Genomic DNA, 16,240 nt, shown 5'->3' with positions numbered 1-16,240 from the left:
CTCACTTTAAATTTTTATGTCACGCATATCTGAGGCTTGTTGTTGTTTTGTGTGTAAAATTTCTTACATTTTAACTGGGTAGATGGTTTGGAGCGCTACTCGTTTAAAGACCACAGCAGTATACACTGTTCAGCCAGCTTCAATGTGCTGCACATGAAACGAACTCTTCCTAAAACCACTTTATTTAGTAACGGAAGTTTTGAGCCAATGACAGAAGATTGCCAGACTCTTTCACCAATGGGAAGTTTCGATGTTTCCTGCTTGACAGTAAACGACAACAGCATTGGATATAGGGAGGAGGAAGGCGGCTTCAGCCTTGTAAGTGGATTTGAGGGGCTTGGAAAGGAAAACAAGGACGCTGGTATCGTTATCTTGCTTCGAAAGGTAATTGAACATGTTACCTAAAAGTTTACGGAGTGTATAAAAAACAGAGTAAAGTAGTGGGAATATCGTACGTTGCATGTTTAGCTGAACACATACTAGCTGACAGTTGGGCACAGGCATCTGCTGGCTGTTGCATATCAATCAACCCACCAGACTAACTAAACCAACTAACTTATGGTTAGACACCGGTCAGTTGCGGCTCAGTAAATTAACTAAACACACTTAGCTGAATATGGAGAATACTTTTCAACTTGACAACCATGTATTGGTGTGGCCTTTTGCCAAGATTTTAGGATAGCAAACGTTAACGTTAGTGTTGGCTAAGCTAGTTAGCTAGAGCCTGAATCCCAGAGGAGAATGGACCGACATTGTGGAGGCAACAACATGGCCAGAAAGCCAACAAGCCTTTGACAGTGCTGTCTGCTAATCGAATGGGTCTGTCCGACTAATGCCGTTTGTTGTTTCAATCGATTTTAGCTTTGAACACCAGCTAGCAAAAAAGGTCTCACCTACGCTGAGAGGCGACTTTTAAAAACACAACATTATTTAAGTTTTAAAACACTATTCTAGTGAGATCCGCTCACAGCGCCCTGTTGTTGTTTTTTATTACTAAACTTAAAAACAAATGTCAACAACAGGGATCAAACTTGAATGAGGAATCCGCCTGAATTGACATGTGAACCACATTGCGATCACTTAAAGAGACAGCGCCATTGTTTTATCACTTTGAAAAAGCTAAATTAAATCAAAACAGCAGTAAATTTAAGCTGATTAGTTATCCTCGGTGTAGATATTCGTTTACCCTTTAATTAGCCTGGTTCTACACAAAGAAACAAGTTGTAAATACACTGCCTCAAAAGCTTTTCATCTAGAGGATAGAGATCACTCACCTTTTCTATCACATTAACTGTGGTGTTTTTGGATTCGAAGAATGTATTGAGGTTTCCTTACAGACAGATTAGTTTTATATCTTGAATTATCTATTTTAATTTTTACTATTTTATCTAATACTATGTAACCGTTTTCTTCAATTGAGTATGTACTGTGGGTTGAGTGTTTATTTGTACTTTAGTTTATTTTGTCAATATAATTCTTGAAGAATTATATTTTTATCTCAATAAGCTTTTTCCGGGTTAAATAAAGGCTAAACAAGCTAAAACATTAAAAGTAAAAACTAATATGTTAGAGTATAAGATATATGTATAAATAAAAAGCTGTATCATTTTTTTTTTTTTTTGCACACCCTTGAACTATTAGTTGTTTGAAGTACACACACGCGCACACACACACACACACACACAAAAACACGCAGTCATCAATAACTGGAGATTTCTTCAAATCTGATGAAAAGAAAAAAGCTGAGTCTAGTCGGGGTAGCTGCCAATATACTAGAATTTTCAGAAATTACTGGTTGTGTATTCTCTGTATTTCTGGACTAAAGAGTAGATTTGTATTACAAAATTATTATTTTTTTTTCAAAAGAAAACCTTCAGGCATGGCTAAAATCTCCCAAAGCATGTGGGGGAATATGTTATGGTATGGTTTGATAAAGCACACCTTTTCTGTCAAAGTCCTGTAAGGTGTTCAGCACATAAATGACACTAAACACCCTGTGGTAAAAGATGGTGGTGGCATCATCATCAAGCTCTGCTCTGGGGTTACTTGTCTTCAGATGGAACTGAAATTGTTTAGCCAAAACATCAGTTTTTCAGAACACGTGTCCTACAATTTTTAGCTGCATCTCTGTTCCAGCACATCTGAATTAAAATGGTTCATTACGAGTCCTCTGCAGAAGTTGATAAGCTTCTGAGGAAGTAATTTTGCCATTTTATTTAGATCTACTGAAGGACATTCGCATTATAAAGTTGCACTGAGGTGAACATATGTTTTTATAAAGGATTCTAATGATACATATCCATTTATAGAAGATATGCTGTAACGAGAGGAAAATGAATAAATACATGTTCAGCTAAAAGTGCAAAGTTTCAATTATCAATGGCTGGCAAAAACACTTTCCTAATATGGATTTGTTTAACACGACCTGTAACTCACAAAAAATCTTCACTCAGGCTGCCAGTTACTCAGGTTGTACAATAAAAGATAAAATGTGTACTTGAATCTTATTTTCATACATTTCTCCAGTATTGCACAAAACCCAGAATTAAATTATATGAATCCCACAAAAAAAGCAGACATCTATGTTTTAGTTCAGTATCATTGGGTCAAGCTGTATGAACAGGTGCAGGTCATTTATTTAAGATTAAAGAAGCTGTTCATGTACTGGCGAGTCTTGAGCTTCTACCAGTCTGAAGGATTTTAAGGTGTCCATCATTTTTATTAAAGGTTTTAAAGATGGTCTTAATTATGTGTTTAAAAAGCTTTCATTTATTATTTTGATGTCCAGGTGTGCTTTTTGGGGAGGGTATGGATCACCCTGCACACAGAGGGGAGACGATGCCTGTCGGACAACATGACAGGTAATGTGATGTGTCACATTTTGTCATCATTTCATAATTCATTGTGAAAGTGTGTATCGTTTCTTCTTATTTCATTTTTTAGCTAACAAACCTTGTAAATAAACCAGCAGCAGTAAACCGACTGAATTGACAATCTTTGAATGTTCAGGGATCTTTTTTTTGTTGTTATAAAGCAAAAAATAATTTCATGGAAAAACAGAACAAACCTCAAGTAATCCAGCAGCAAAAAGGCCTAGTTTCAGATGGGAATTGACATTAGCATTACATGAGTTGAATTGGCTAATTCCTGATTACTCTTTGAGAAACAAGAGTAGACATCGCTGCACACTGACCAGGACTGAGGGCTAGTCCTAAGAGTCTTACTGGAGTACCTCCAATTCCTTGGAAAGACCTCTAGTTTTTCCATTAGAATAGTTCAACAATGAAAGCCAATTAATGCTTGACAGACTTGTGCTTAATACTGGCTAAATTTGTTGACATTTGACTGTAGTAACTTTGTCGTTTAAACAGCTTTTGGCTAATTGTTGCCACATTTGACACGCGTCAACTGAATAGTTTTATAAGCCCGTTGCAATGTTAGAAGCATCAAGCAAGAATGCTAACGGGATTACACACAGAGCTGCCAGAATTATTTTCTGAAGTCATTTTAGTTTCTGGTATTTATTATCACCTGCAGCTGCATCTGTTCTATTTTTCTGTGATCTGCTTGAAAAGCAGTAAAGATGGGTGTTTAAAGAAATTAAAAATAATTATTTACCTGCTGTCCAAACTTCTGGGACACAAAGTTTAAAGGATCTATTCTGTTGAGTTGAAGCCAATCCACTTAGACCCCACAGGGCCCGAAAGACGTTTTTGCAAAATCTTAGCGCCCAAAACTACAGAAACCAATAAGGCGTTCTTTGTCCACACTCAGTGCTTCAGTGATTTCTCAGTTAGGGTTACCTAGGTGAATGATCATAATCTTATGAGTGACTGGTGCATGGTCATTTTTTTTTTCTTCAATCTTTGTCTGTATAGATATGTTTCACCTTTTGAGACAGAACATTTTTCCTCTGAATTTATTTTCCTGGAACCTCCTACTTTACCCCTGCCATTTGATTTGCGTGTTTCCATGGTGAGGTACAAAACAGTGCTCTTTATGTTAACTATGTATGCTGAAAAAAAAGTATAGCCAGTGAATCTATCAGCAATTACACTTTATAGCTTACATAAAGTCTCTACAAACCTTATTAAAATATGTAACTTTGACAAACGTTAAAGGGCTTTCCCTGATGCAGAGTTTCTGCTTGAGATGAGGAGAGAGGGCTCCGGTCGAAATTACAAAACAGGCGTTCTAAAGCCGTAACTAGACTATTTTCCAGCAGTGACGCTATAATAAAGAATTAGAATTAGGTTAGTCAGAGAAAGCTTGTAATGGTCACATTATTTAATAAACGCAGGCTGTGTGATATGTCTCAAAGGAGCATCAATCGTACACCAGCATGGTGCCTCATTTCTTGACCTAAAATCTGGTAACGATCCAGAAGGGTTATGGATGTTTATTAGTCTTGCTTCCGAATGAAACGGTTCTCCAAATCCAATCTGATTCTTGCTGTGATGCTCAATCATTTGTTCAACCTTGTTTTTTTTCTATTTAATTATGCACACAGAGTGATTTGAATAATATGCCAGTACATGGACAGAACTAATAAGGGGAAGTGTTAGTTATCTTCCATAAATACAAAACATATTTTATTACATCATGTGTACACATTATACTGTGTGGAAAAGTATTTGAACCCTTACAGGTTTTGATTTTATTTTTTGCCACAGTTAAATGTTTCACATCAGCCTTGCAGGCTTCAGTTTATGTTAGTATTCCTGACTCAACAGTAGGAAAGAAACTGGGCAAAATTGCATCCTTGGTAGAAGTACAAGCTGAAAACCACTGCCCTCCACGTAGAACTTTTTTAGAAGGTACAGTATGCGTCTTGTTAGATCTGGCGTAAAACTAACACCTTTCAGACAAAGACCACCATACCAACAGTCATACATGGTGCTGTTGGTGTGATATCTTGCTTTAGGACCCAAATGACTCGTCATAATCCAAGGAACAGCAATTTCTGCTCTCTAGCAACAATTCTGAAGGAGACTATCCAGTCATCAGCTTGTGACCTTAAGCACATGTAGGCAGGAGAGCAATCTAAATCACAGCAGTAAAATCCATCTCTCAATTGCTCATAACCGAAATTAAGGTTTTAGTGTGGCCTAGTTAAAGTCCAGATCTGAATCCGATTAAGAATCCATGGTTTCACTTCATCTATGAAAACCCTATAATGTGGCAGAATTAAAACATTTCTTCAAAGAAGAGTGGGCCAAAATCCCTGGACACTGATGTCAATGACAACTCAGTTGTCGTCACTAATGGGCCACCAGTTAAGCCAGTTATTAGGTTTAAGGGGCAATTACTTTTTTTTTTTGTTTCACGCCAGTTTGGTTTGAATAGCTTTTTTTCTCCCTGTTTTAATAAATTAAATCATCATTTGAAAACGTTTTTTCTTTACTCAGGTTATTTCTCTTAAAATAAAATTAGCTTGATCTGAAACATTTGTGACAGAAAAGCAAAAACAAGAAAACCCTAAGGGTGCAAAAACGTTTTCATAGCAGTGTATAAGCAGTATAGTGGAAGTGTTTTTTTTATTAGCAACCTCATTCAGAAAGGCCACTCCTGTCATCTAGACAGTCATAAGCTGCAGCTCTTGAGGAAGACTGCGGTTTGTTTTCTTACTCAACCTCTTGTTGTGGTTTGGGTTTGTGTGGCTGTACTTTTAGCGTTTCTGAAGTATTATAAAAAAAAAAAAAAAACAACTCCCGCCAAAACCACACTCAATGTCGCTTGGCTTTTATGAATTACAGCATTTGTCCCACAGGTGTTTAGAAAAGTTGATGCAACAAACGGTTCATTCTGACACACATTCCCCTCCACCTTGTGGTTTGTGCATTATGGATGAATTTTTCACTGTTGCAAATTGTCACAGCATAGCTAGCACTGCAGCCACGAAAGCAATGACAGCTCTGTTATCCCGTGATTGCAGTCATAAATAATTCATTGATGCGCCGGCTCGTTAAATAGGAAGCTGTGTGGAAGATCTTTGGGATTACTGTCCTTGCACGATGAATTTTAAACTTTATCTAAAGAGTAGTGCTTTGTGAACATGCTTGAATCATGTAATCTAATCAGAGTCTGTGTTTGTTCCGTCTAAGGCTTAGTTTCATGCCTCAACTCGTTATTTAGTCACTTTGCTTCTCACTCAGTCTGAATTAGACTACCGAGGTTGTCAAATGAGGTGGGTAAACCCACACCTTCTTGGCCGCTGCGCAGTTCTTTCTCTTCCTCATCTGTTAAAGTCCCACCCGTGCTTTCATCTCTGAGTTTGACAGGTGCATCCTGCATTCAAGTATGCAGTTGGAGGGGGTGCGGTGTGTCTTACTTTTCAAAGTACTTGTAGAAATCTTTTTGGTCTCCCGGCAACTAGCGCCAAACTTGGGAGTGATTTGTGCATGCCCTGTGTCTGTGGTGAGCAATGCACATGCCGCTTCCTCTATGAAAGTGTGAAAGTGAGACTAAAATAGTTGAACGCATACTGATGTCTCTGTTATTGCAGGGCATAACCAGCGGATCTTTGTGAGAGACTGTGTGTTATTTTATTACAGTACATTTACAGTAAAAAAAAAAAAGCAAGTCACCACCTTTTTTAAGTTCTAGGATTTTACATACATATTTTGTACATATCTAGGGCCTTGGGGTGCACTTATTGTTCACAAACGTACAGATTTTTGGCTGTACCTTTTAGATTACTTAATGATGCCATAGTGGAAGATGAGAATGGTCCGGTATGATGGCATTGGATAAAAATAACAGTATTTACACAAGAAGTAAAAATAAAATGTATTGTATGATCTAACTGGTCGGCTGTGGCTCATTGGGTAGAGTAGTTGTCTTGCAGTGCAAAAGCTGTGGGTCCAATTCCAGATTCATCCTTGTCACATGTCGGAGTGCCCCTGGGCACGGTACTTAACCCCAAGTTGCCTACCGTTCTGTGTATCTGTGTATAAATGTGTGTTTGATATTGTGATTGAGTGAATGTGGCTCTATAGTAAAGCACTTTGAGAGATATGTGTGACTAGAGAGGGTAACAAACAAACAAAGTTAAGCCATTCTGTTTAAACTATGAGACATAGAACTGAATTTTAAAACCTAAACACCAGCAGTTATCTTCAATTCAATTTCAATTCAGTTTATTTATATAGCGCCAATTCACAACACATGTTGTCTCAAGGCATTTCACAAAAGTCAGGTACATACATTCCTATTAATCCTAACCATTGAACAGTGCAGTCAGATTCAGTTATTTATTCAAATTGGATAAAAAGTTTTTCTATCTATGGAAACCCAGCAGATTGCATCCAGTCAGTGACTTGCAGCATTCACTCCTCCTGGATGAGCATGTAGAGACAGTGGACAGTCACTGGTGTTGACTTTGCACCAATCCCTCATACTGAGCATGCATGTAGCGACAGTGAAGAGGAAAATCTCCCTTTTAACAGGAAGAAACCTCCAGCAGAACCAGGTTCAGTGTGAGCGGCCATCTGCCACGACCGACTGGGGGTTTGAGAGAACAGAGCAGAGACACAAAGAGAACAAAGAAGTCCTTTCTATGGGAAGGAAAAGTAAATATTAATGGATGTAGCTCCTTTTAGTCGTTTCACCTAGAAAGAAAGAACAGATAAACTTTGAGCCAGTTTTCAAGGTTAGAGTCTGAAAGAGAGCATATATAGTTAGTCACAGTAAAAGCTCAGTCAATTGCCATGTCTAGGAGAGAGAAAGGGTTAAACACTGAAAGACAAGGCCAAGTGGATCATCGGTAGAGGGTGAGCATTAAGTTGTTGTCAGCAGAAGCTTGGACGATGTCCCGCTCCAGAAAGGTGTCACAGGTAGATACAGAGTCAGGCCAGGTGTAGCTTCTAGGAAGAGAAAATATGGAGAACATAAAGTTAAAAACTGAAATAACAGCAAATATTGCAGAGTTAGAGAGTAGTGTGAGAATGTAACGAAGAGGGTGAAAGTAGTCATTATGTCCTCCAGCAGTCTAAGCCTATAGCAGCATAACTACAGAGATAGCTCAGGATAACCTAAGCCACTCTAACTATAAGCTTTATCAAAAAGGAAAGTTTTAAGCCTAGCCTTAAAAGTAGACAGGGTGTCTGCCAAACCGGACCAAAACCGGGAGCTGGTTCCACAGGAGAGGAGCCTGATAACTAAAGGATCTGCCTCCCATTCTACTTCTAGAGACTCTAGGAACCACCAGTAAACCTGCAGTCTGAGAACGAAGTGCCCTGTTAGGAACATATGGAACAATCAGATCTCTGATGTATGATGGAGCTAGATCATTAAGGGCTTTATATGTGAGAAGGAGAATTTTAAATTCTATTCTGGATTTAACAGGGAGCCAATGAAGGGAAGCTAAAGTAGGAGAAATATTATCTCTCTTTTTAATTTTAATCAGAACTCTTGTTGCAGCATTTTGAATCAGCTGAAGGCTTTTAACTGCATTTTGTGGACATCCTGATAGTAACGAATTACAATAGTCCAGCCTTGATTTAACAAATGCATGGACTGGTTTTTCAGCGTCACTCCTGGATAGGATATTTCTAATTTTGGCAATGTTCCGGAGATGAAAGAAGGAAACCCTAGAAACCTGTTTAATATGGGATTTAAATGACATGTCCTGGTCAAACATAACACCAAGGTTTTTTACTTTATTATCGGAGGTCAATTTAATGCCATCCAGGTTAAGTGATTGACTAAGCAGTTTCTTTTTTGAAGACTCCGGTCCAAAGACGACAACTTCTGTCTTGTCTGAATTTAGAAGCAGAAAATTTAAAGTCATCCAAGTTTTTATATCTTCAAGACATGCTTGTAGTCTATCTAACTGGTTGGGTTCATCAGGATTTATGGATAAGTAAAGCTGAGTATCATCAGCGTAACAGTGAACATTTATTCTATGCTGCCTGATAATTTTACCTATTGGAATCATATATATAGTGAAGAAAATTGGCCCAAGTACTGAACCCTGCCTAGTGCTGTTCCCCTGATCCTTACAGCATATTCTAGCCTTTCTAAGAGAATATTGTGATCGACTGTATCAAATGCAGCACTGAGATCTAACCGGACAAGTACAGACACAAGTCCATTATCTGAGGCCATAAAAATATCATTGGTGACTTTCAGCAGAGCTGTTTCAGTGCGATGATGAGCTCTGAAGCCTGACTGAAACTCTTCAAACAGGTCATTGCTGTGTAAATGGTCACACATTTAATTAGCAACTATTTTCTCAAGAATTTTAGATAAGAATGGAAGATTGGATATAGGTCTGTAATTCTTCAAGTCATCTCGATCAAGCGAAGGTTTCTTAAGTAAAGGTTTAATTACAGCTACCTTAAAAGCTTGTGGTACATATCCATTTACTAAAGATAGATTAATCATATCTAAAATGGGACTGGTAATCAGAGGGAACACTTCCTTAAATGATTTGGTTGGGATTGGGTCTAACATACAAGTTGAAGGTTTAGATGAAGCTAATATTTCTGATAACTCAGGAAGCTTCACAGGATCAAAACAGTCCAAACACAGATCAGGTTCTACAGTTACTTCCAATGTTGTCTGACTTGCTGAGGATGAAGTAATCATCTTTGGGAGTATGGCAATGATATTATTTTTAGTAGAATCAGTTTTGTTTAAGAAGAATCCCATAAAGTCATGACTGCTGAGAGCTAAGGGAATGAATGGCTCAACAGAGCTATGACTCTGTGTAAGTTTAGCAACTGTACTAAAGAGAAACCTAGGATTATTCTTGTTTTCTTCTATTAATGATGAGAAATAAGCTGTTCTACCTTGGCGAAGTGTCTTTTTATACAACAGTATGCTATTTTTTCAGATTAAGTAGGAATCCTCTAGGTGTGTAGAGCGCCATTTTCTCCAATTTTCTAACATTGTGCTTTAAAGTACGCAGCTCTGAATTAAACCATGGAGCTAGCCTCCTATGAATGATTACCTTCTATTTCAAGGGGGCTGCATTGTCTAATGCATCACGCAATGATGAAGTAACACTATGAACAAAAGAATCAATTTGTGAAGGGGAAGAAACAAAATAATCTGTTCCAATGCTACATTTATTACATGTACCATTATCACTAAAGGAGTCAGAGGAGTAACTGAACATCTGACACAGAGAGGAGGAGACTCAGAGAGAGAAACAGCAGAATGGGTAGCCATGGTAGAGCTAAAGCTAATGCTAAGCTAACGACCCCTTACCACTACTAGAAAAAACCGTGTAAGACATGGAGAGTCCTCAATCGTTAAAAGCAGCAGCAGAAAGTATGTGTTTCAACGTGCTTATCTATTAGAACAAGTAAGAGGTATCACAGTAGAGAGAAATCAGATCAAACGAGAGAACCTTCACACACCAAACAATTCACCGAGTTCAACAGCGAAAACAGGAAGTGACGAATACGCCTTACCACGCCTGTCCAGCAGAGGAGCCAGAGCACAAAATTCCTCTCTTCAAGAGTTAAAGTAAAAGCAGCTGTACCGTTGCATCAGTGAGAACAGAATGTACAAATCATGATGCACTAAATGGCAGACTTGACATAATTCACAGATTTATAGACAGTGTTTTAGACTTTATGTAATTGATGAGATTGTTTTTAGACAGTATGAAATTTATGGGTATACCAGTATATTCAGAAGGGCAAAAGCAGGTCTACTTGCTATAGCAGGTGGACTTGTAGAAAGAGGATGTGTTGAAAAATGGAAGGGTAAATGACGTTGAAGCCTAAGCTGGCGTGGTGAAGAAGGTGCCAAGTCTCAGTAGGGAGAAATTAATATTAAGATCCTTACAAATAACAGTGTAGCTTTTTAAAACTATTTGCTCAGAGCTGTAATCCTCACCTTTGTAGCAAGGTGGCACTGTTGCTTAACTACAGCCTTTTCAGACCCCCCCCCCCCCCAAACAACTGCGAATGCAGCAGGACAAGCAGCCGCGTCGAACGCTTCTCAGTGCTGCCGCTAAAGTCACAACCCTGACTGTAGCCCTCACTGCCTCCACCAGCGTTTCTCTGCAGCTGCTGGTGCCACCGCTGCTCTCCCTCCCCCTCATGGTGTGGGCAGAGTGGGATGGAAGACTGCATTGGGAATCTTTTCATGGAAATGCTCTTTGCTGCTGGTACTGCTATAGCACCATACTGGTGACAACAACATGCCGTTGAAATGGAAAAGCGGTTCTCCTGTCAGCTGGAAATTCCCAGTGCCAGTTCTTAAGACATCCAGGTCCTCACCCCTTTCGCCTGCCTACATGTGAGTAAGAGCTTAATGGGATTCACATTGCACAACTGTGGTAGTGTATTTACTGGTGGATTTGTCAGTTTTAAAAACAATTAATTTTATTTCTTTTTATTCCTGGCATCATTTATTTAAATAGATTAAGGTGCTATTATATATGTCGTGCCTTTTATTGGGCAGGATGAGACTGAGCTCAGTGTGAATCAAGAGATTACCCTCGTCCAGCGTGATTTTTATGATTCCATCTCAGCATGCCTTTTTTTATTTTTTTATTCAAATAGGCTTGTTGTGCTGCAAGTCTGGACATGGCAGGCATCACATCCCTGACTCTTGCCCTCTTCCCGTGGCTGTGTTTATTTGGGAGCTGGGAATCGGCAGCTTGGGAGGAGACTGCCTTTGTCAGGATGTCTGACATGCCCTGGTTTAGAAGCTATTGTCATCAGCTACTGTTCACGAAGGGGGAAGGGTAGAAAGCGGGTGCTTCACACAACCTCTCGCCATCCTTGCTTTCATCCCCTCCATCAGAGCTCCGTTTGGTTCTTGGCATGGCTTCGGCTTATAGAAGAAGAGCTGGATTTTGAAGGGGAAAGAAAAACAGTTCTCTGGGCTGAGTGAGCTAACTCACTGCCTGCAGGAATTTCTGATGCTAGTACAGTGTACTTTGATGGATTTTCTCTAGATTGGATTTTTGTGTCATCCAGTTGTCTTGTAGTTTTATTTATGAGCCTAGAAGCTTGACCACAAGAACCTTTCCACCTTTTTTTTCCCTTTTCATCTGTTTGCTATATTTTCTTTTACATCTCTACAGATATATGTGAAGCCACAATGACTGTACTATACAAACACTGTTGGCTACACTTAAATAGCTGAAAAATGTTGTTATTGTCAGGTAGGTGCCCTCAGCAGGTCTGAACTGACTGTAGGTCAAACTCTCTAAGTGTTTAAAATATAATGGCATTTGGTCATTGTATCAGTACATACATTTTTCCTGAAGAAAAACCTGCAGCAATAGTTAATAGCAATAGCCAAGAAATTGATTTTTTCCCCCTCTGTTATTGATTAATAAAGCTGCTTAAAAATGCAGCAACACATATAGAGCGACTATATCCTAGGTGCATGTCAGAATCTTTCATATATTTGTTGTGTAATGTAATGCTGTCCTGCCACAGCAATGACAAAGACTTTGTCACGGGCTGTAAAGATTGTTTACATCACATAAACTTTATTTTTGTCTCTTGACATTGTGTAAATGTAAGACGGGGGTCTTTACACCAGCCAGTCTGGCATGTCCTTTGGAGGCCTTTGACGGCTCTTCCCATGAAGTTGCAAATCTTAAAGTACATAAAGTGTGGTTACTTGGTTGTGGAACAGTGGCTATTCACAGTATCTTCCTGCTAAATCATGTGGACGCAATCACATGCGAAGTGTACCCATGTATCGAGGTGCCACTTTACTTTGCTCCGTGTTGCTTTGCCCAGCCAGACCACTTACTATTTTGAAACCTGAATAGTTAGCTGTGTTTTTACAGGCTGATATTTGGGGTTAGTCTGTGGTGAGGGAGAAGTCACTCTTTATAAACCAGCTGTCCATTTGCCTTCAGACATTTATAACTGGGTGAGGGGTAATTTTTGTGTCCTAGCTAGCGACTGATGGCGGACACAGAGGAGTTAATTTTTAGAATATGTGATGGACATCGCCTCCACCAAGCGAACAGTTGGAAACTTTCAAACGTATTGACACGCTTTAAAGATTTTCACGTTCTGTCATGTTAGAACCATAATCTCCAAGTGAAGGAAAAATGAAACATGGTTTTTGAAAGGTATTTTTTATTTTTTTCAAACGGAACACTGCTGAGTTGTATCCATACGTATCCAGACCCCTTTACTCTGATAGCCCTAAATAAAATCGAATGAAGCCAATTACCTTCAGAAGTCACGTAATTAGTAAATAGAGAATGATGGGAACTCTGGAAGAGCTACAGAGATCCACGACTTGGGTAGCAAGTCGTGGATCAAGAAAGAAAGTGTTGTGTTCAGATGACGCCATATTTGAAATGTTGCGCCTAAATGCAAAATTGTGGCAGAAAACTAGCACTTTACATCACCCTAACCAGACAGTCCTCAATGGTGGCAGCATCATGCTGTGGGGAGGCTTTTCTTAAGCAAGGACCTGGAAACTGGTCAGAATTGTTGGAAAGATTAATGGAGCGAAATACAGGGCATTGCTGAAAGAAAAACTTGCTAGATGCTGCAACTTTGAAACTGGATCAGAGGTTCACCTCCTAGCAGGACAGTGACACTTAATATACACCCAGAGTTTCAGTGGCACAGTTTAAATTCAGTAATATCAGTAGGTTAGACTGGCTCAGTCAAAAATAAAACCGTCACTGTGGAACGACTGGAGGTGTGGTGCAGCATCGACGCCAACTCCACACACCAAATCTGTGTTGGAGGTCTCCCTATTCAATTTTTTTATTATTAAGAACGATGGCAAACAAACTATGTAGTGATCCTGTTGTTGGCCGTGCAAATGCTTGAAATTTAAATTCCACATTTCACTCTCAATTTGTCGGAAAATACTTTTAAGTCTATTTACGCTTTTCTATCCTACGGTTAACTGGTTTCACACACTACATCATCTTCATCACTCCCGCGACGCAGGCCTGTGACCAGCTGTCTTGGTGAGTCATGGGCGTAACAGAGGCAGGCATAGCTCAACCACCCTCGCTGCATCTCTCCTTTCACAAGACACAAGGAGACGGCAAACAAGGCACATTTATCCCGCCTTGAAGTGTTTTATGAACGGAATTAAAGTCCTGACCTGAATTTAAATTCAAAATCTTTAGCAAAACTTGAAAATTTCTGTTCAGATTTCCTCCATCCAGTCTCACTGAGGTCGAGGTATTTTACTAAGAAGAATGATCCACAATGTCAGCCTGTGGGTGTGCAAAGCTGGTGGACACACACCTGTCTTTTGGAATTATGGTCCTATGTTGTATTTTTATCCAAATAAATGTGGTAAATGTCACCAATGAAGCAATAAATTGTTCTTGCAGCACTTTGTGCCAAATGTGTCTTCATCAGAATTGCTTAGTTGAAATCTAAGTTGACCCACTGCTAAAGCACCATAGAGCCAGCAGTAGAGGTAGTCATAGAGATGCTTTCAGTGTGTATGTGTGAACGTTGAGGTGAGGCACGCAGCACAAGGCTCCAACCTTTGGCATTGTTGGCTCTCATCTGATTAAACAATGCCGAATGGCTTTCCTGTAGTGCTTAGCTTCCTTTGTTTGGTTTAGATTAAATACCAAAGTAGAAACTGGGGTGTCTTTGCGAGTAAAGGCATTTTTTTTTTGAGTCAATGAAGCATAACTAATGTGTGAAAAGGGCTGTGGTGATCCAGTTGTCAAACTAACACAGCTGCTGTTGGACTCTTGTTGGCACTTGTCGTATCCCTTCTTTCCTCCTTGTGCTCATCTTGCTGTTTGTCAACAGTGTAATAGATGCAAACTGCAGAAAATCCAGTCAGTCTAGGGATGCATATGGTTTTGTTATTTTTTAGTGCTTTCTATTTAAAGCATTTTTTTTTCTGCTCTTGTTCTTGGCCTTGGTTTAGTTTTTTTTTTTACTTGTTTGTGGACGTCTTTTACCATTATGTCCTTCAGTGAATGTGTTTTGCTCCTCTTAAATGTAGAAAGTCTTATTAGAGTAAATATCTGAATAGATTCCAAAGAGGCTGGAAAATTATCAGTTTAAAAGAAGAATAAAAAGCTCTGACACGCTTTTTAACAGACTGTTGCAAAGACATGTCATATGTCTTATTTGGCTGCAAAGTCTGCTGCCGATACTGCATTGACAGGATTTTCATTGGCCCTATAAAATTTCATTTGAAGCCTTTTCAAAGTCAGCCTGCAATGAATTCATCTTTTTGAGAAAATCGCAGGACGGTTGCTTTAACAGCCGACGCAGAATAAGAGCTGGTTTTCTTCACCGGAGAATCTGAGTTGAGTTAACCTTCTGCTGGCAGAGAAAAAAAAACCTCTTTATCGTTAAAAATACATAAAGCAGATCCTCTGAGATGTATCCAAGTCTTCCTTAATTACACTTATTCAGGGAAGATATGCCAGCAATGAGGTTAAACCTATTCTCCTGTTCCAAACTACTGTAATAATATTATAAAGCTGAATATAAACTGGAATACTAATATAATCCAGTTATCTTTAATTGGTTCTGCTTGGTGATTTGCAATTCAAATACTGGGGGAAAAATCTGAAAAGTTGATCAAAACTTAAAAACTCCCACCATTTTGATCTCTAAATGCATTAAACAACAGAATGCACTCTGATCCACTATTTTTTGTAAGTTCACTGAAAATCAGATTAATGTTAGAGGCTTTGGGTGAAGAAATGGGGGTAATCTTGTAATGCCTCCATTACAGAATCCAACCTCTACCTCGTTTTTCTCAGAATTAGGAGGCTAGACTTAAAAAAAATAAAAGACTGGTACAGATGCTATATGATTGGTATATAAAAGTTGTCAAACACGCATAATGCATTAGTTGTGTTTTCATGCCTAATAATCAGTGTATTGTAAAACATAAAATAAAGGTTTAGTTATTTTTTTGTTTGCATGACTACCCAACATTAAATGATGCCTTCTGGTGAGAAACGTCTGCTGCTGTTTTTCATAATGAACTTTTTGTTCGTTTTATATTCATTTGTGTTAATCTTGCCCTGTGCATTCACACAACACAACTGTAGATGCACACAGATGGGGAAAATAGTTTTTGAGGTTTTAATACACCTGCCCTTTTAAGGCAAACATTGAATTCATGCTGATTTGTGGCTACTTCTCAGAAATGGCAACCGCTGCCTGGGGGATTATTTTATTTTTATTGAAAGGCCAGGGGGAGGTACAGGCAGACTCAAGTGGGTTTACTCAGGTGAAACTGTCATATCTATACTCATCACACACACAATCACCTCCAAAGGCTATATATGATC

At 39.0% G+C, this 16,240-nt stretch overlaps 1 protein-coding gene across 4 annotated transcripts in view; it reads left to right on the top strand.

Annotated features, from left to right (window-relative positions):
* Positions 1 to 247: 247 nt before the first annotated feature.
* The window catches only part of klhl13 (kelch-like family member 13), a 49,444-nt gene continuing 33,451 nt past the window's right edge, over positions 248 to 16,240 (top strand). For 2 of the 4 annotated variants that reach the window (XM_047379408.1, XM_047379405.1), the window contains exons 1-2: positions 248 to 384; positions 2,789 to 2,861. In XM_047379408.1, coding sequence (XP_047235364.1) covers positions 2,809 to 2,861 — 53 coding nt within the window. In that variant the 5' untranslated portion in view covers positions 248 to 384; positions 2,789 to 2,808. Of the gene's footprint in view, positions 385 to 2,788; positions 2,862 to 10,954; positions 11,257 to 16,240 lie in introns of those variants that run through there. The other 2 variants (XM_047379404.1, XM_047379406.1) reach the window with 2 other exon arrangements.

This window comes from Girardinichthys multiradiatus, chromosome 11, assembly GCF_021462225.1.
Source record: "Girardinichthys multiradiatus isolate DD_20200921_A chromosome 11, DD_fGirMul_XY1, whole genome shotgun sequence".
Classification (NCBI taxonomy): Eukaryota; Metazoa; Chordata; class Actinopteri; order Cyprinodontiformes; family Goodeidae; genus Girardinichthys; species Girardinichthys multiradiatus.
The sequence above is the reverse complement of the archived record's forward strand: the minus strand, read 5'-3'. Positions and strand labels throughout refer to the sequence as shown.